This window comes from Crocuta crocuta, unplaced genomic scaffold, assembly GCF_008692635.1.
Source record: "Crocuta crocuta isolate KB4526 unplaced genomic scaffold, BGI_CrCroc_1.0 scaffold97, whole genome shotgun sequence".
Classification (NCBI taxonomy): Eukaryota; Metazoa; Chordata; class Mammalia; order Carnivora; family Hyaenidae; genus Crocuta; species Crocuta crocuta.
In genome coordinates this window covers 5,178,874-5,196,452 of record NW_027531999.1, presented here as the reverse complement: position 1 = coordinate 5,196,452, position 17,579 = coordinate 5,178,874, and the positions used below count along the sequence as shown (strand labels likewise).

The 17,579-nt window shown below is 38.2% G+C and overlaps 1 protein-coding gene across 1 annotated transcript; it reads right to left on the bottom strand.

Annotated features, from left to right (window-relative positions):
- Positions 1-217: 217 nt before the first annotated feature.
- IL26 (interleukin 26) lies at positions 218-17,139 on the bottom strand. Its single transcript, XM_077775296.1, has 5 exons — positions 16,969-17,139; positions 16,827-16,883; positions 16,517-16,651; positions 409-474; positions 218-317 (listed from the first exon to the last, which is right to left on the bottom strand). The coding sequence occupies exons 1-5, from the start codon at positions 17,137-17,139 to the stop codon at positions 231-233; spliced, it is 516 nt and encodes a 171-aa protein (XP_077631422.1). The 3' UTR covers positions 218-230.
- Positions 17,140-17,579: the final 440 nt, after the last annotated feature.

Here is a 17,579-nt window from a genome sequence, read left to right as displayed (position 1 = left end):
AGGATGAAAGCATTCTTTGGAAATATAGAAAATGTACATATTAGAGACAATTTACGGATCTCCAAAACTTTATTATGTTAAATTTCCCTAGTCTATTCTGAATCATCTAACTTGGTATCCGTACTGTGTACAAAAGCTTTTTGAAAGTAATACATTCTTATAAATTTATTTCCAGTGGTTCTCATTATATTCCAAAATAATAATCAAATCCATGCACTTGGCTTCTTGCATTACTTAATGCTTTCCAGGAATTGTTTCATCCAGGAAAGAAGAATATCCAGCTCACTAATAGCTTTGTAGATTCCTTTGTTTCCAATCTGCAGATAAAGTAGAGATAAAAAAGCAGAAAATTTTCACATTTTAAAAAACAGAGTACAATATTCAAAAACAATGATTTAAAATACTTACCCCATAAAATGTTCTTTTCATCCTGGTAATCATTTTCATCTCTCTGGCTGATGAAGCACATGAAATCTAATAAATCAACAGAAAATACAGACTATATTATTGAAGAGGCTCTAATAATACTTTCCTACCCATTGAATAAACATTTATTGAGCAAGTATAATGTTCTGGGCATAGATGTGCACTGGAAAATATACAATAGTTGGTCTCTGTCATCACATAGCTCACAATTCCATGGGAGAAGCAGACAACAAATAAAAAAAACTAACAGAAAGTTACAAATTACAAATCACACGTAAATCTGGGTTTGTAATGCATAGGACTCTATATAAGGAATTTTCAGGAATGGCCTACTTTCAATGAATGGTCAGAGGAGGCTCTTTTGAAGAATGACATTTAAATTAAGATCTGAAAAATGAGAAGAAACCAGTAAAGAGAAAGTGAAAAAAGGAAAAAGGGCATTTGAGGAAGATGCACAGCAGAGAAAAATTCAGGCACAGGGGAGGATGTGCAAAGGCCCAGAGGCAGAAAATAACAAGACTAGAGCAATCCAATCAGAGAGATAAAGAAAGCATGGGAGATGTGGGAGCATACAAGAATAAATTCCCTTTTTGGAAAATCATCCTGTCCACTATGTACATGCACAGTACAGTATTCAGGCACTGATTGCCAGGAGAAAGCACCAGGATATATTCGTTTTTAAAGCAGGAAGAGGAGCATTTGATGTTTTGAGAAGATGGTTTGTAGCCAGGCTAGAAGAAACCGCCAGTCTCCTTTGAGGAGGTGAATTTTCAAACCCTTTCTGAGCACAGGAATCCCTTAAGAGTCAGTAAGAGGTCATTATTATTGTCTTCTGCTTGCCCACAACTTTCCATAGGGTTCATTAGAGAAAGGAAGAAAAAGGTGAGAGAAGAAAAAAGTGAAAATGTCTAATTAATCTCCTTAGTTTTTGCTCGTGGAACCTCAGTGCTGGAACAGACCAAGGATATGGTTTTCACAATTCCTCTCGATTACAGAAAAGAAAGCCAAGGCCCAAATGGTTGAGTTGCTTGCCAAAGGTGTCACTGAAGGTCCTGTCCTAGTGACAAAATAGTGCTGGGCACACCAATAAAGATAACAGTTAAAACTCATGAAATGCAAGCAGCTAAAAGACAATAGTTCTGAACCAGCAAAACATGGCCAGTGTCAATCAGCAGGTTCCTTTCGGCCAGAACACAAACAGAAGAGTGGGCATGATGGGCGGCATTCAGGCTCTTTTTCTTATCAAGAAAAAATAGCTGAAATGATTCGACAGTTATATCCTGAATGCTGTTACAGGGCTTACAGGTGGCGACGGTGTTATGACTGCCCAAATGCGGACTCTACTTTCAGGTACACCCGGTGCAGGAAGGAAGAGATCCTTCTAGTGCAAGGGGCTTCCCTGATTAGGCACTGAAGAGCTTGCGAACTCAGAATGTTCAGGTTAAGGTACAATTTACAGAACTCACAAGCATGACATTGGACTTTCTGGTGGTAAGAACCCTGAATTAAGAAGAGGACATTTCAGGGGCATCTGGGTGGCTCAGTCAGTTGAACATCTTACTATTGGTTTCATCTCAGGTCATGATCTCACAGTTTGGGAGTTCAAGCCCTGTATCAGGCTTGTCAACAGCACAAAGCCTGCTTTGGATTTATCTCTCCCTCTCTCCTTCTTGCAGTCTCTGGCTCTCTCTCTCTCTCTCTCTCTCAAAAAATAAGTAAATACACATTTAGAAGAAGAGGACACTTCAACCCAGACCAGATCCAGTGAGGCCAAAACAATGTGTGGCAGGGACCGGACAGTGGTAGCCAATGTCAGAGAGTATAGTCAGAAAGAATCCATTCATTCATTACGCAAATGATGAAGTGGCTACTATGGGTCAGGCTTTAGAGCTAGACACTAAGGCCATAACGATGAACAAAAAGAATAACTAGAGAATTGTGGATAGGAAAATTTTAAAAACAAACACCAGATTAATATTAGTAGGTAAAAATTCAGCAGCTCCAGGAATTCTCTACTTTATCTCAGTTCCCCTGCAAGTGAAGACAGAAATACTGTGAAGATTGCTAGGTAAAAATAATAGCAGTCAACAGGTATTATGTTAGCATTATATATCAGGCACTAATCTGAAGGCTTTGATTATATGACCACATTTGGTCCTCAAAATAACCCTATAAGGTAGGTGCTATTGTTATCCTCATTTTATAGATTAGGAAATCGAAGCACAAAAGTTAATATTAGCTTATGTTCACATAGTTAAGTGGAAGAACTGAGATCTGAACCCAAATATTCTGACTCCAGAGTCTGTATTTAAAACCACTTTATTATACTAAAAATAAAGGAGCATAACTTGGAAGAGATATTCTAATTAAGCCAATCTCTTGTTGAAAACCTTCAAAATCCAGTTCCAAAGAGAGATTTAGCTCAAAGATCTCTGCTCTGCATCGCAGAAGAGAAATGTTGGAAATGGCTTCAAAGGACTAAGCTGATTGGAAGAGACAGAGAAGATTTCAACCTGAAAGTGGACGATGTGATAATAAGCAGAAGAAGAGGGGTGCCTGGCTGAGTCAGTTGGTTAAGTGCCCAGCTTCGGCTCGGGTCATGATCTCATGGTTCATGACTTCAAGCCCTTCGTAGGGCTCTGTGCTGACAGCTCACAGCCTGGAGCGTACTTTTGATTCTGTGTCTCCATCTCTCTCTGCCTCTCCCCCACTCACGCTCTGTCCTTCTCTCTCAAAAAATGAATAAACATTAATTAAAATTAAAAAAAATAAGTAGAAGAAGAAATCTCTTGTGGTTGGTGCGTGTGTGTGTGTGTGTGTGTGTGTGTGTGTGTGTGTTTCTTTCTTCATTTGTTTTTCAGACTGAAACTACAAGAGGAAATTCAAGAAATAACCAAGTCTAGGTCCAGCCAAGAGAGTAGCTATGGAAAGAATTTAGAGAGGCCTACCCATTATTTTATAAATAACAGTTTGGTTAGATGCTAATTCCTTCTAACCTGAAATCATCTAATAGAAAATTAGTTGGTCCAAATCTTGGCAATGGGATGACAGAGAACTTCATAAAGAGAATCAACATGAGCCTAACTCTGAGAAATATATCAAAGTTCTTAGGTTCAAGGATCACCCACAAAGCACAGAAGCAAGCTACATGGCCCAATATCAAATCTGCCTGAGCTAGGAGTTAAAGATTTAACACCAAAAGTGGGAAGCCAAAGAAGGCCAAAGAAACGAATCAAATTCTGGACCTTACGGAAGTGAAATATCATTAAGGGATTCCTTCTGACTGTGTCTCTACCCAGAAAACTGCAGCCTGCAGTGCATCCCACAGCAGGGTGGGAGCGACAAGAAGAACTTCTGCCTTCACTCCATCTAAGAAGAGCGAGGAGAGTAAAAAAAGGAGAAAAATAAGGTTTGGCAAAAACAACAACAAAACCACCACCATCACCACCAACAGCAACAGCTAAAAACACCTAATATTGTGCCAGCATTGCCATGAGAGCGTGCTGGTTTATGGGATGATTTCTGGGGCCTTGAGGTCCATCCACTATACACGGCCTCCTAGTAAAGATCTGACACCGAAGGTTCTCGTTCTCCTCACTGCTGTCAGCATGTCTACGGACCCAGGAGAGTAGCCAGGTTTTATGGTCACAATTCAAATGGTTTTGCTTGGAAAGAGAAATTTCTAAAGGAATGATTTCCTTTACCTTATATTTCAGTGCATAGTTGTATTTGCTGAAAACAATGCACAACAAAGGGTCAGTGATATTACTGTAGGAATGGATGCATGATTTGAAAACTCGGCCAAAGCAGATATGATCTAGCCTGGAGGCCATTTGTTAGTAGGGCTGGATAACTAGGTCTCAAAGAAACATATGAGATAATCATGGAATGACTAACACAGGGCAACAGCCTAGTCATTCATCATTAAGTTAATCCATTTTTATTGCGTAGTTATTATACACTAAGCATACAATAGTGCCTCTACCCATATCACACTGATTAACTTAATTTTTAAAAGTAGCCTGCAAGGGGCGCTGCGTGGCTCAGCTGGTTGAGTGTCTGACTCTTGGTTTCAGCTCAGGTCATGATCTCATGGTCTGTGGGTTTGAGCCTCGCGTTGGGCTCTGTGCTGACAGCACGGAGTCTGCTTAGGATGTTCTGTCTCGAAATAAGTCAGTCAGAGAGAGATAGATATCATATGATTTTACTCATATGTAGAATTTGAGAAACTTAACAGATGAACATAGGGGAAAGGAAGGAAAAATAAGATAAAAACAGAGAGGGAGGCAAACGAGAAGAGACAAATTGAGACAAACAGAGAACAAATTGAGAGTCGAAGGGAGTGGGGGTGCTTGGTTAAATGGGTGATGGGCATTAAGGCAGGCACTTTTCGGGATAAGCACTGGGTATCATACATAAGAGATGAATCACTGGGTTCTGCTCCCGGAACCAAGCCTACACTGTATGTTAACTAACTTGAGAATAAACATTTTTTAATCAAAAAAAATTTTTTTAAAGGGATGTTCTCTCTCTTCTCCCTCTCTGCCCCTCCCCCTGTTTGCATGCACACACACTCTCTCTCTTTCTCTCAAAATAAATAAATTTTTAAAAATAAAATAAAATAAAATAAAAGTAGCCTGCAAGATAAAAATGGCCTTGGGGCACAAGTGATGGCTCACAATCTACTCAGACAGTGATGCAAAGTTACAATGCTGTGTGATAAATACTGTGATTTAAAAAAAAAAAAAATTGCTTTAAGACAGCAGAGGCAGCTTGACTGTGGGATCCCATGAGGCTTCCAGAAAAGAAAAACCAGTTAGCTGCCCCTTGAAGGGTGAATATGATGGAGTGGCAGCGGCAGGGAGAAGGGCCAAGTAGGCAGAGGAAGCTCAGAGCTCCAGATTGAAGAGAGCAGAGATGATCCGGACACCCTTCAGGTCTCAGCTAAAATGCCCAGATTCAATGATCTGCTGTCGGGCCCCCAGGCTCCAGCCCCGCTGCAGCGCCCCCTGCTGTCTGCTCCCTGCACAGCACCCAGCACAAGCTGAGACCCACTGAAACTGGGGGGCAGCATTTTCAGGGAGTTTTAAAAGGACAGAGATATTATATGTCAATTTTTGTTGTTCTAACATCTGGAATAGTGTTCAGCAAGTATTAGATGCTCAATAAATGTTTGTTGAATGAAGGGATCCATGAATACAATGCAAGCACCAGCTTACAGCTTTGGGGTTCACTGAGCCTATAGTTTAGTACAGAATGAAGCATGTCCTGGGCATCAGTGAGCATTTTGGTTTGTTAAAAACAACTGCATGAACAAACACAGTCCATAAGTTTGTGTCCCCAATCTCCTCACATTTTGAATAATCATACAAATTTGGATTATGTATAACGGCTAAAACATAAACAGAAAGTCTCTCTCCAGTGATAATGCTGCAGAAATGAAATACGTGGATCAAGGACTAGACAGCTACACATGGTATAGTCCTGCAGAGAACTAACTGCTCATAGTGTATTCTCAAAAAAACGACCTCAAATTCTTTCTACAAAGAGTTTTGTTATGTTATATCCTATCATAAACAGATGCAGCATTTGCACAACCACTGGAGGAATGTAATATTGTACATAAGCCCTTATATTTACCTCAGCGTACAACTTTAGACTGGATCATACCATCTCTCTTTTTTCATATACAACATTTCTGCATGTTCCAGTCATAGAAAAAACTAGAGTTTCCAAATACCTTCAATACAAACTTTTAAACACTCTCAGTGTAACTGTTTATCAGAATGAGTCCATGCATGAATTTGATACAAATATTTGATACAAATATTGATCACTAGGATGCACATCTGAAAACTAACCTAATGTTATATGTCAATTATGTATCAATAAAAAATGAATAATTCCATGTAATGTAGCACATAGAAAGATACAGCTGTGCCCCATAATTTAGAGAAGTTATATGCCACTAACCAAGGAGCAAATTTGGCAACAAAGAGATTCTATAACATCATTAGAAAATATATGTATCAAAATTGAAACCAGTTACTCAAAAATGATCTCTTTATCTTTAAAGAACTACTGTAAATTATACACATTATGCAAGTTAACACTAACATAGGCACTGAAAAGGAATTTGTTTAGGTGAGCCATTCCTTTGGAAATTGCTGACAAAATGTAATTGGAAGAAAATTTGTGTTCTGTGTAAGGAAAGCAATAAAGAAAGACACTAACTGGGGCGCCTGGGTGGCTTAGTCGGTTAAGCGTACGACTCTCGCTTAGGTCATGATCTCGCGGTTCGTGGGTTCGAGCCCCGCGTCGGGCTCTGTGCTGACTGCCAGCTCAGAGCCTGGAGCCTGTTTCAGTCTGTGACTCCCTCTCTCTCTGACCCTCCCCTGCTCACACTGTCTCTCTCTCTCTCTCTCTCTCTCTCTCTCTCTCTCTCTCTCTCTCCTAGAAATAAATAAAAACATTAAAAAATTTTTTAAAAAAAGACACTAACAACTTTACAGCACTACTACATGCTAGTAGACACTTTGGTATATTATCTCATTTAATTCTTCCAACAACCACAAGATGAGATCATTGGTATTGTTGAAGACAGGTTTTGGACTTTGCACTTAATAAGAAAATATCACAGGTTGGTCTCACTTTCTACTTCTGGTTTTATCAGTTCAATCAATTGCAATTAAAACAAATTGAAATTTTCAGGATACATAATTGGCGATGCTTTGTAAGTTGATAAGCTAGTTGCAATTAATGATACAAATTGTTGAACACACTACAAGGAGTGAAGACACAAATATTCTCTTAGCCAAGACTTACCAGACTTTAAAATGATGTACATACAATAAGTATAAAGAAATGTATTTAATTAAATGTTAATTAAAGTCGATGATGAAATCTTTAAAACTAATAGAATTTTTTCAGTTTCAGTTTCAACTTTGATCACTAGCAATTAGGCAAATTTTTTATGAATTCAACTAAGCAACTCTTAAATTCCTTTTTAAGTCTGAGAGTATTTGAGCTCCATGAGAATCTTTAAGGGCACCTGGGTGGCTCAGTCAGTTAAGCATCTGACTTTGGCTCAGGTCATGATCTCATGGTACATGAGTTCGAGCCCTGCATCAGACTCTGTGCTGACAGCTCAGAGCCTGGAGCCCACTTTGGATTTTGTGTCTCTGTCTCTCTCTGCCCCTCTCCTTCTCATGCTTGCTCTCTCTCTCACACACACAAATAAACACTTAAAAATTTTCTTAAAAAACAATCTTTAATGCGTTTTTTCACATATGCATGGGTCAACTTTCCAAATACCATTTAGCCAAATACTATGGCTAGCAAAGATTATAAAAATAAAAATGTTTACATTGCCCATAACTTATTTCCTTTGATGAATTATATCATCTGAATTGCCCAAATCAGACTAAGTTTAAAATTTATTAGGTGCTGCAAAATACCTAGAATGTTACAAAAAATAAGGAGATGATATTCAAATACAGTAGTACCAGAATTCCAGACCAAACGGTTTATCATGATCATTATCATCATGGTGTCTTTTAGGGGTGGCTCAGTAAGATGCCAGTCTTAGTGGACTTACAAAGAAATGGAAGGGAGGAAGCTTGTACAAGCCAAAAAGATCCCTCAGAAATGAAAAATAATTTAAGTCCATGAGTTAATAATAACTCTAGGAGAAAATAACAATTCACTGATCACTTTGGAAGAATGTTAGAAAATCAGTTCCTTATATTGAAAACTGGTAAATAAAGAAAAAGAATTAAGTATTTGTTCTGCCTTTCTTATATGATAAGTTTCTCAGGACAGCCAAGTAGTAAGGGGTAGGTTCTGTTTATGGAATTACCCCCACTTATAAATGAAAAAGGTATACTAAGATTTTTAAAGTATCATTTTGTAATGCATTCTGAATAAGTAGGTCTAGACAATAATTAGTGACTGCTTACATCATAAACATAAATGCCATACACTATGTGCCTCTGATGAAAAGCACACAGCACTACATATGAAGTGTATCAGCGAAAACATCAAGCGGAATCTGATCAAGTATCTATGTATAATTACCAATGTATGGAAAATAAAGAAAAGAACGTAAATGACAATGAAGATTTAATCCTCAAACTACAGACTATAAGAAACTTTGTAAGGCAAACAACCCTATATCTTTAACAAATAAATTGCAAGAAGGAGGAAGAAGAAAAAAGAAAAAATCTGAAAGAATTCATCCCTAATAGAACTGTACTACAATATACGTTAAAGGAAATCCCTCAGAGAGAAAGAAGATATTACCAGATAAGAACCTGGTTCTACACAAAAGAGTGAAGAGTCTCAAAAATGGCAAAACACAAAGAATTGTAACCAATAAGTTAATAAAAGGGATAAAATGGAATCATTTAAAAAAATCAATTGAAAAGAAGTCACAAAAAGAGGGAAATAGAACAAAGAATAGACTGGATAAATAGAAGACAAACAGCTGGGAGGTAGATTTAACCCCAACCATATTAAACCCCCATCGCATTTAAAGTAAATGGTCTAAACCTACCAATAAAAAGATTGTCCGTGTGTATAAAAAACACACAGAACTTTAATATATGCTGTCTAAAAGAAATCTATTTTATATAAAAGTCACAAATAAGAGTGAAAGGACAGAGAAAGATATACCATCTAATGCTAATCAAAAGAAAGCTAAAGTGGTTTTATTTGTATCAGAAAAAGTAGGTTTCAGAAAAAGAATATTATTAAGGACAATAGGGTACTTTTATAAAATAAAAGGGTCAGTTCATCAAGATGACATTGCAGTCATAAATGTTTACACGCCTGATAGCAGAACTTCAAAATACATGAATTTCTACCATGAATACTGATTCAAACTTCAAGGAGAAATAGAAAAATCCACAATTAATGTCAGAGATGTCAATAAAAGATAAAATAAGTAAAAAGATCAGTAAAGATATAGAAAAATTGAAAAATAATAACAACTAGATCTAATTGATATTTATAGAATGCCCCACCCAACAGCAAGATATCAATTCTTTTCAAATACACATAGAACATTTATCAAAATTAACCAAATTCTGGGCCATAAAACATGGCTCAACAAATATAAAAGGATTTGAGTCATATAAAGGATGCTCTTTGACTAAAATAAAATCAAATTAGAAATCAAAATCAAAAAGGCATCTGGAAAAATCCCCAAATATATAGAAGCTAAACGATACCCTTCCAAATAATTGATGGATCTAAGTAAGAAGAAATCAAAAAGGAAACTAGAAAGTATTTCAAAGTAAATGAAAAGAGGGGCGCCTGGGTGGCTTAGTCGGTTAAGCATCCGACTTTCGCTTAGGTCAGGATCTCGCGGTTCGTGAGTGCGAGCCCCGCGTCGGGCTCTGTGCTGACTGCCAGCTCAGAGCCTGGAGCCTGTTTCAGTCTGTGACTCCCTCTCTCTCTGACCCTCCCCTGCTCACGCTGTCTCTCTCTCTCTCCTAGAAATAAATAAAACATAAAAAAAAAAATTCAAAGTAAATGCAAAGAAGCACAACATATCAGGATTGTGGGATGTAGCTAAAGTAGTGCCAAGAGGGAAATTCATAACACTGAATTCCTATACTGAAAAGATAAAAAACTCAAACTAATAACCTCAGCTTTCACCTTAAGAAAACACTGAAAGATATCAAATTAGTGACCCAATCTTTCAACTTAAGAAACCAGAAAAAAAAAAAGAATAAACTCAAATGTAACAGAAGAAAGGAATAATAAACTCAGAATGAAAATCAGTGAAATCAAAACAGAAAATCAACAGAGGAAGTCAATTAAACTAAAAACTGGTTCTTTGAGAGTCAATAAGATTGATGAATTTCAATAAGATTTAAGAAAAAAAGGGTGAAGACAAAAAAGTACCAAGATTCACAAGGAGAGAAGTGACATCATCCTATACTATTGCAGACATTAAAAGGATATTAAATAAATAACATAAACAATTTTGTGGCTAAAATTTGGTAGACTTGATGAAATTAATAATATAATTGAAAAACACAAATTATCGAAGCTCACTCAAGGAGAAATCAAGAACCTGAATAGCTTTGCAGCTATTAAAAAAAGAAAATATTTAGTTTAAAATCTTCCCATACACAAAACCCTAGTCAGAAATGGCTTCACTGGATGACTGGCTTCAAAAATGGCTTCAAAGGATCAATTTTATGTAAACCCTTTCAGAAAATTAAAGAGGAGAGAATACTTTCCAACTTACTCAATGAGACCAGCATTGTACTAATTCCAAAAATGAGACAAAGATATTAAAGGAAAGGCTACAAATGTTGCTCATAAATATAGATGCAAAAAATATTAATAAAATTTTAGCAAGTTGAACTTAACAATACATAATAGGAATAACACATTATTACCAAATAGAGTACATCCCAGAAATACAAAGTTGGCATAACTTTGAATATCAATCAATGTAATTTGTATGAGTTGTCTAAAAAATAAAAGTCACATGATCATCTCAATAGATGAAAAGGCATCAAGCTAAATGTGAAACCTAAAAGTAGAAAAAATTGTAAATGAAAACATAGTAAAAGTTCTTTGTGACTTTGTGTTAAATAAAGATTTCCTAAGTATGGCACAAAAGGCATGATTCATTGAAGAAAACGATAAATTAGACAGCATCAAAATGTAAAAATATCTTCTCTTCAAAAGACACTGTTAAGATAATGAAAAGATGTCATAGACCAGGAGAAAAATATTTGCAAATTATATATCTGATAAAAGATTTGTATGCAGAATATATTTGAAAACACACATGTGCAAACAAAACCCAGTAAGAAAACAACCAACCTATTTTTTAAGGGCAAAATATTCAAACAGATATTTCACCAAAGATATATTGATGATAAATTGGCAAATCAAGAGATGCTCAACGTCTTTAATGATTTGAGAAATGCAAATGGAAAACACAGTACGATACCATGACTACACTGGCTGGAATGTGTAAACATTGACCATATCAAGTGATAGCAAGGATACTGAGTAATGAACTCTCACACACTACTGGTGAAAATGTAAAATGGTACAGTTGCTTTAGAAAACAGCCTGGAATTCTACATGGCAATGAGAAACAATGAAATCTGGCCATGTGTAGCAACATGGATGGACCTTGAGGGCGTTATGCTGAGCGAAATAAGTCAGGCAGAGAAGGACAAATATCATATGTTTTGCACGTATAGGAGGATTAGGAGGAACTTGACGGAGGAACAAGGGGGAGAAGAAGGGCGGAAATGGTGGGGGAAAGGGAGAGAGGCAAACCATGAGAGACTCTTGAATGCTGACAAAAACTGAGGACTGATGGATGTGGGGGGAGGGGGGGATGGGCATGGAGGAGGACACTTGTGGGGATGAGCACTGAGTGTTATGTGGAAACTAATTTGACAATAAACTATTAAAAAAAAAAAAAAGAAAGAAAACAGCCTGGTTAGCTCTTACAAAACATACACCTAACCTATGATCCAACTATTCCACTCCTAGGTATTCACCCAAGAGAAATGAAAATACCTGTCCAAAGACTTGTATATCAATATTCATAACAGCTTTATTTGCAATAGCCAAAAAGTAGGAAAAAAACCATCAGCAGGCAAACAGATAAATAAATTGTACTATAGCATTATCACAGAATACGACTTGGCAATAAAAAAGGAATAAATTACTAATACACTCAATCACATGAGTGAATCTCAAAATAATTATGCTGGGTGGAAAAAGTCAGACATAAAAGAATGTAACACAGACATCATTTATATTAAATTCTAGGAAATGCAAACAAATCTATAGTGATAGAAGGCAAATCGGTGATTCCCTGGGGACAGAAGGAGGGGATCACAAAGGGCATAAAGAAACTTTCGGGGTTGATGGATATGTCCATTATCTTAATTGTGGTGATGGCTTCACAAGGGTATACATATGTCAAAACTACCAAATTATACACCTTAAATATGTTCAATTAATTGTGTGTTGATTATATCTCAATAAATCTGTTAATAAATACATCATAAATATTAAATATACACAAAATATATATGGAAAGCTTACATACTACTCTTATGATTACTCTGATGCATGAGACTCCTGAAACTTCTAGCAGGTCTAAGCAACTTGTTTACCTTTCTCCAAGCTTCCTCCTACTATACTTATTAATGAGTGACACCCCCTCCCACTCAGCCCCCCAAGAAAGAACCTTAGGCTCATCCCAGACTCTATTCTCTTCCTCAGACTCTCCTTGCCCTTCCCTACGACACAGGTGTGCCACCACCTTACTCCAGGCACATTATTGCAATGCTTTTCTCATTGTTTTTTCTCCCTAGAGCCTCACCACCCACCTATAGCCATCTACCTTCACTAAAGAGGTTTTTCTAGAACATAAGAGTATATGATCAGGCCATGCCCTCGGTGCTTTACATTTTTCTTCAGGACAATCCTTAGCATTAGCCAGTGTTATCATGTCTTTCTTAAGCAGGCCTTTATTAGCATTTCCTGGCTAAAATCCAAACAACCAACCTCCTCTCGACATTCCTCAAGCCATTCTACATTCACACTCAATTACTTGCAGTTTCCTGAATATGATCTGTCATTTCATACCATCAAGCTTTATTCAAGCTTCTCCCCCTGCCATTCCTGTTCCTTACTCTCTGGGAAACTGAATGCAGTTATCACCTCCTTCGATAACACATGCTCTCCAAACCCCACAGTGGACAAAATTAACTACTCCCTGCTTTGTGCTTCCACAGTGACTGGGTCACACAGAAAACTCTGCATCAGACATGTCACATCATTTCATGATTCACTGACCTTCTTTGTTTACCTCTCTCTGCCAGAGAGCAGAGACCTGATCACACTGGCCTCTCTCACCCAGCACGGAACCTGGGAAATACAGAAGTAGGCCACCTGCTGTAAGCCAGTCTGCAAAAAGTCAGTTTACAAAACTGACTTGTTTCTTTTAACCATTTAGTTCCAGTTGATTGGGTTTTCATTTGTCTTTACAACACTATTTTCAGGAAAGTTCTATATTCGTAAGAAGAAATAATTCACTGACTAGAGCAGATGCTCAGTAAATTTATATTAAACAGACACCAGCTTCTGTTACCAAAAATACAAAATTACGATTGACCAAAAGATTAACCGCGATGCAAGCACCTATTTCCCTGACTCAATGTCTGCGAAGGCTTTCCAAACTCAGGCTAATCCTCTGATTTTCTTTTTCAGTTTCACAGAGGTGGTTGGTACACCTCTCAACATAAACTCCACAGTCTGCGAGACAAATTAACCTGTGCTAGCAAACATTGGCTTCAGGTGCAAGAAAAGTAAGGAAGACCCTCAATTAGGTGGCGCTTGGGGAGGTTGGGTGGACGTGTGCTCGTATTTGGCCACAAGGGGGAGCCAGCCACTTTGGAAAGCAGTCGCAACGTCCGCGAGAAGTACCCCGCCCCCTCCCCCCCCCACCGCTCCCCCAGCCTGTGTGACCCAAGTCCCTGAAAGAAACATCTCTATTGACAGAACCATCTTTATTGATAGGTCTCTTTCGGGGGGGAAAAAAAACTCCAAAAATAAATCAAAGCAAACCAGGTTTCCTAGATTGTGTGTTCTCTTTAAGTTTTTCATCTAGAACATTGCATGGTCTTGGTTAGAGCTATCATTATGAGTTCTCTAGCTATTTGAGCCAAGGCAACTGAATTGATGGGAAAACAGACATGCCTTTAGGGGCTCCAGGTGTCTGGATACACTGCAGTATCAGGCAAGGATTTATTCTAGTGCCTCACCACCATTAACAACCTCATTTGAAATAACGTCAAATTAAATCGGGTGACTAATGCAATGAATAGCACCTACACAGTGGAACCAGAGTTCAAACAAAAAGTGAAGAGAAACAGGATGCATTTAAAAGAAAAAAAGAAAACCAAAAGGCTGAAGAGGACCCTGGTTTCCAGACACTGAAATGGGAGCAGTTGGTTTGTTCCTTTGAGCTTCACTCTAGCCTACAGTGACTGCCTTAGGTCTCATTATTTCCCCTATATCAAGTCCTTCAAGGGATATTCTCCTCCTCTTCAAATCTTTTAGTGGTGAAAATGCTCTTACTGGGGTAATAATAACCTAATCGGCTGGGGGTGGGGGTGTGTGTGAATGAAATATAAAACTATATAATAATTCAACTTAAATTTAAGAGACTATTTATACAATTCACTATCTTTTTTTTAAATTTTGAATGTTTTATTTATTTCTGAGAGAGAGAGAGAGAGAGAGAGACAGCATGAGCAGGGAAAGGCCAGAGAGAGAGGGAGACACAGAATCCGAAGCAGGCTCCAGGCTCCGAGCTAGCCATCAGCACAGAGCCCGACGCGGGGCCCGAACCCACGAACCACGAGATCATGACCCGAGCCGAAGTCGGCCGCCCAACCGACTGAGCCACCCAGGCGCCCCTACAATTCACTATCTTAATAAGATGACCTCAGAGGTAAAGTATAGAAAAAGCTGAAGAGATGTGAGGATCTGTCCATTAGTTTAGGCAGGGAGCTGTCCCAGGGCATTCTCTCTCTTCTACAAAGAGGTACGAGTTTGTAATTTTAATCATTGCAGTCATTTGAAAGGAATAGGAGAGTTTCTAAGGAAGCATGCAACCCAAGCCCCAAACAAGGACGTAACTTAAACACAAACTAACCAAAGAAAAAGAGAAGGTAAATTCAGTGAAATTTTTTACCTACCTGACCACCTCCCTCACATAACATGCTTCTGTGCTATGGTCTGCAATCTGAGATCCTGAACACTTTGACAGACCCCGAGGAAAATACATCCTAACTGTTAAATGAAAACCACCTCCAACTGTCCAGCACTGAAGTCGCAATGACCCTAATGTCCAGGAGTAGAGAACTCGTTTCCATCTAGCACCCCCAGGACTGCAATAATCATCCCTGCCACACCTTTGCACCACCTGCAAGGTACAATCACAAGAGGCTGAGGGACACCTGGGTGGCTCAGGCAGCTAAGAGTCTGACTTCGGCTCAGGTCATGATCTCATGGTTCCTGTGTTTGAGCCTTATGTCATACTCTGTGTTGACAGCTCAGAGCCTGGAGCCTGCTTTGGATTCTGTGTCTCTCTCTCTGCCCCTGCCCTGCTCTCTCTCTGTCTCAAAAATGAATAAACATTTAAAAACAAAAACAAGAGGCTGAGAAAGCATACTTGGAGCCCAAACAGGATCGTAGAAAAGATTCACCATCCCCCACAGAGGCAAGTCAACTAATATTACAGTGATCCCAGCTTAATTGTTTTTGCTTTATTTTGTTTCATTTTTCTGCACTGGCCATTATTACTGTGAATGTTTATATAGAAATGTGGTCACTTTAACCTTCTTACTTAACTCCCCATTGCTTATGGTGGCAGTGACCATACTGCAGCATCAAATAACTTAAGTGCCAAAGAAGACATATCCCACCCTTTTATAAAGTTATGACTGAGACTGTGCCTTAAAAAGGGCAGAGCTATAAAAAAAAATTAGGTAAATAAATAAGAAAAAAGCAATCTAAAAGCTCTCATCGATATGGCAAGGAAAAGAAGAAAGGAAGGAAGAAAGAAAGAGAGAGAGAGAAAGAAAAGAAAGAAAGAAAGAGAGAGAGAGAGAAAGAAAGAAAAGAAGGAAATAACAGCCTAGAATAGTGTTTGACACATAGCTGGTGCTTAAGAAATATTTATTAAATAAGTGAATGGGAATCACTTGGGAATCATATACAGAAGGAAAAATAAACAAACAAACAAATAAATAAATATTGAGGATCATTCCATGTTATCTTAGATCTCCAGTATGTCATATGTGCCACTCCTTAAGAAATCATAAATATTTTTAAAAGAAATAACAAATATTATGAGTTACTCATGACTATTCAATGCTGGTTCACTGATGATAAACTCTCCATTTGGACCACAAGCCAGCAGTTAGAAAGCCCCTTTTACTCACCCTTTGCTGTGGAGTCAGCTTCCTACATGCTGTTTTCTAGGTAGGTTTCCAGGGTCAAACTTACCGTGTTTGCAGTGCATACTTACACAGCGGCTCAATTGCTGCCTAAGGCTATGAAATTCTTCCACAAAGTGTATTTCCTTGCAGACTTGTAATTGGAGTTGACCAAAAACATCTTCCATGAAGAAGGACAGAAGCTGTTCTCGGAATCTGCAGTTTTTCTATAAATAAGATATAAGAAATTGCATAAAGTACACCATTGAATACAGTTTTTATAAAATGTCACTGAAACCCGGATTATTATGTGATGACCACCCGGAAAATTTAAAATGCAGGAGGGAAAGCATCAAACAAGTAGAAAGATGAAAAAGATTTTTAAAAAACCCTCTGGCTTACCATAAATAGCTTTTTTGTTTTCCTTTTTAACAATCGTATATTTTTTATGTGGTCTTCCTACAATAAAACAAAGAGAAATAAGTGTTATCCAGAATTACAAATGTCCATTAGGTCATCATTTTAGGAAGAGCCTCACACTTACTGGAATTGTTGCTTTGAGCCACGCTGCCTTGATGTAAAGCATGTCAACAGCCTGGGACAGTGTGCCCTTTGGGTAACAACCTTTCGCAGAGGAAGATGGCCTGTGCTTGGCGATGACAAGAGACAGAGTGGCAAACAGCAACCCAGACCTCAAAATGCAATTCACCTGCATCTCCCTTCACCCCACTCGGGGCTCCTGTCACTCACCAGAGAGTTTCTGGTGCTGGTTTGATGATCGGATAACCTACTTACTTAAGCCCTCAAGGCCACCTCTTCAATGAGATGCTGTGGTAGATAACTTACAGTTTATAGAGAGGAAGATCACTTTGGCTGTTCTGTTTTTTAGAGCTTGCTTCATACCCAAAAAAAACTTTGACCACACTATCTGTGACACTAAGAAAAAGCACAAGTTTACTGGTAAGGTTATGGCCTCCTTTTCAAAAAAAAAAAAAAAGTTGGAACTTCAGTTGCCTATCACAACAGAGTCACTGTTTTAAAAGTCATGCCATGCCAGTAAAGGATACTGATCTCCAGAAGGCCATGCGATTTTTTTTTATCCCATATGAAAAATAAAGTCTCCTTTTTAGCCAATATCACCCCCCCCCCCCCCAG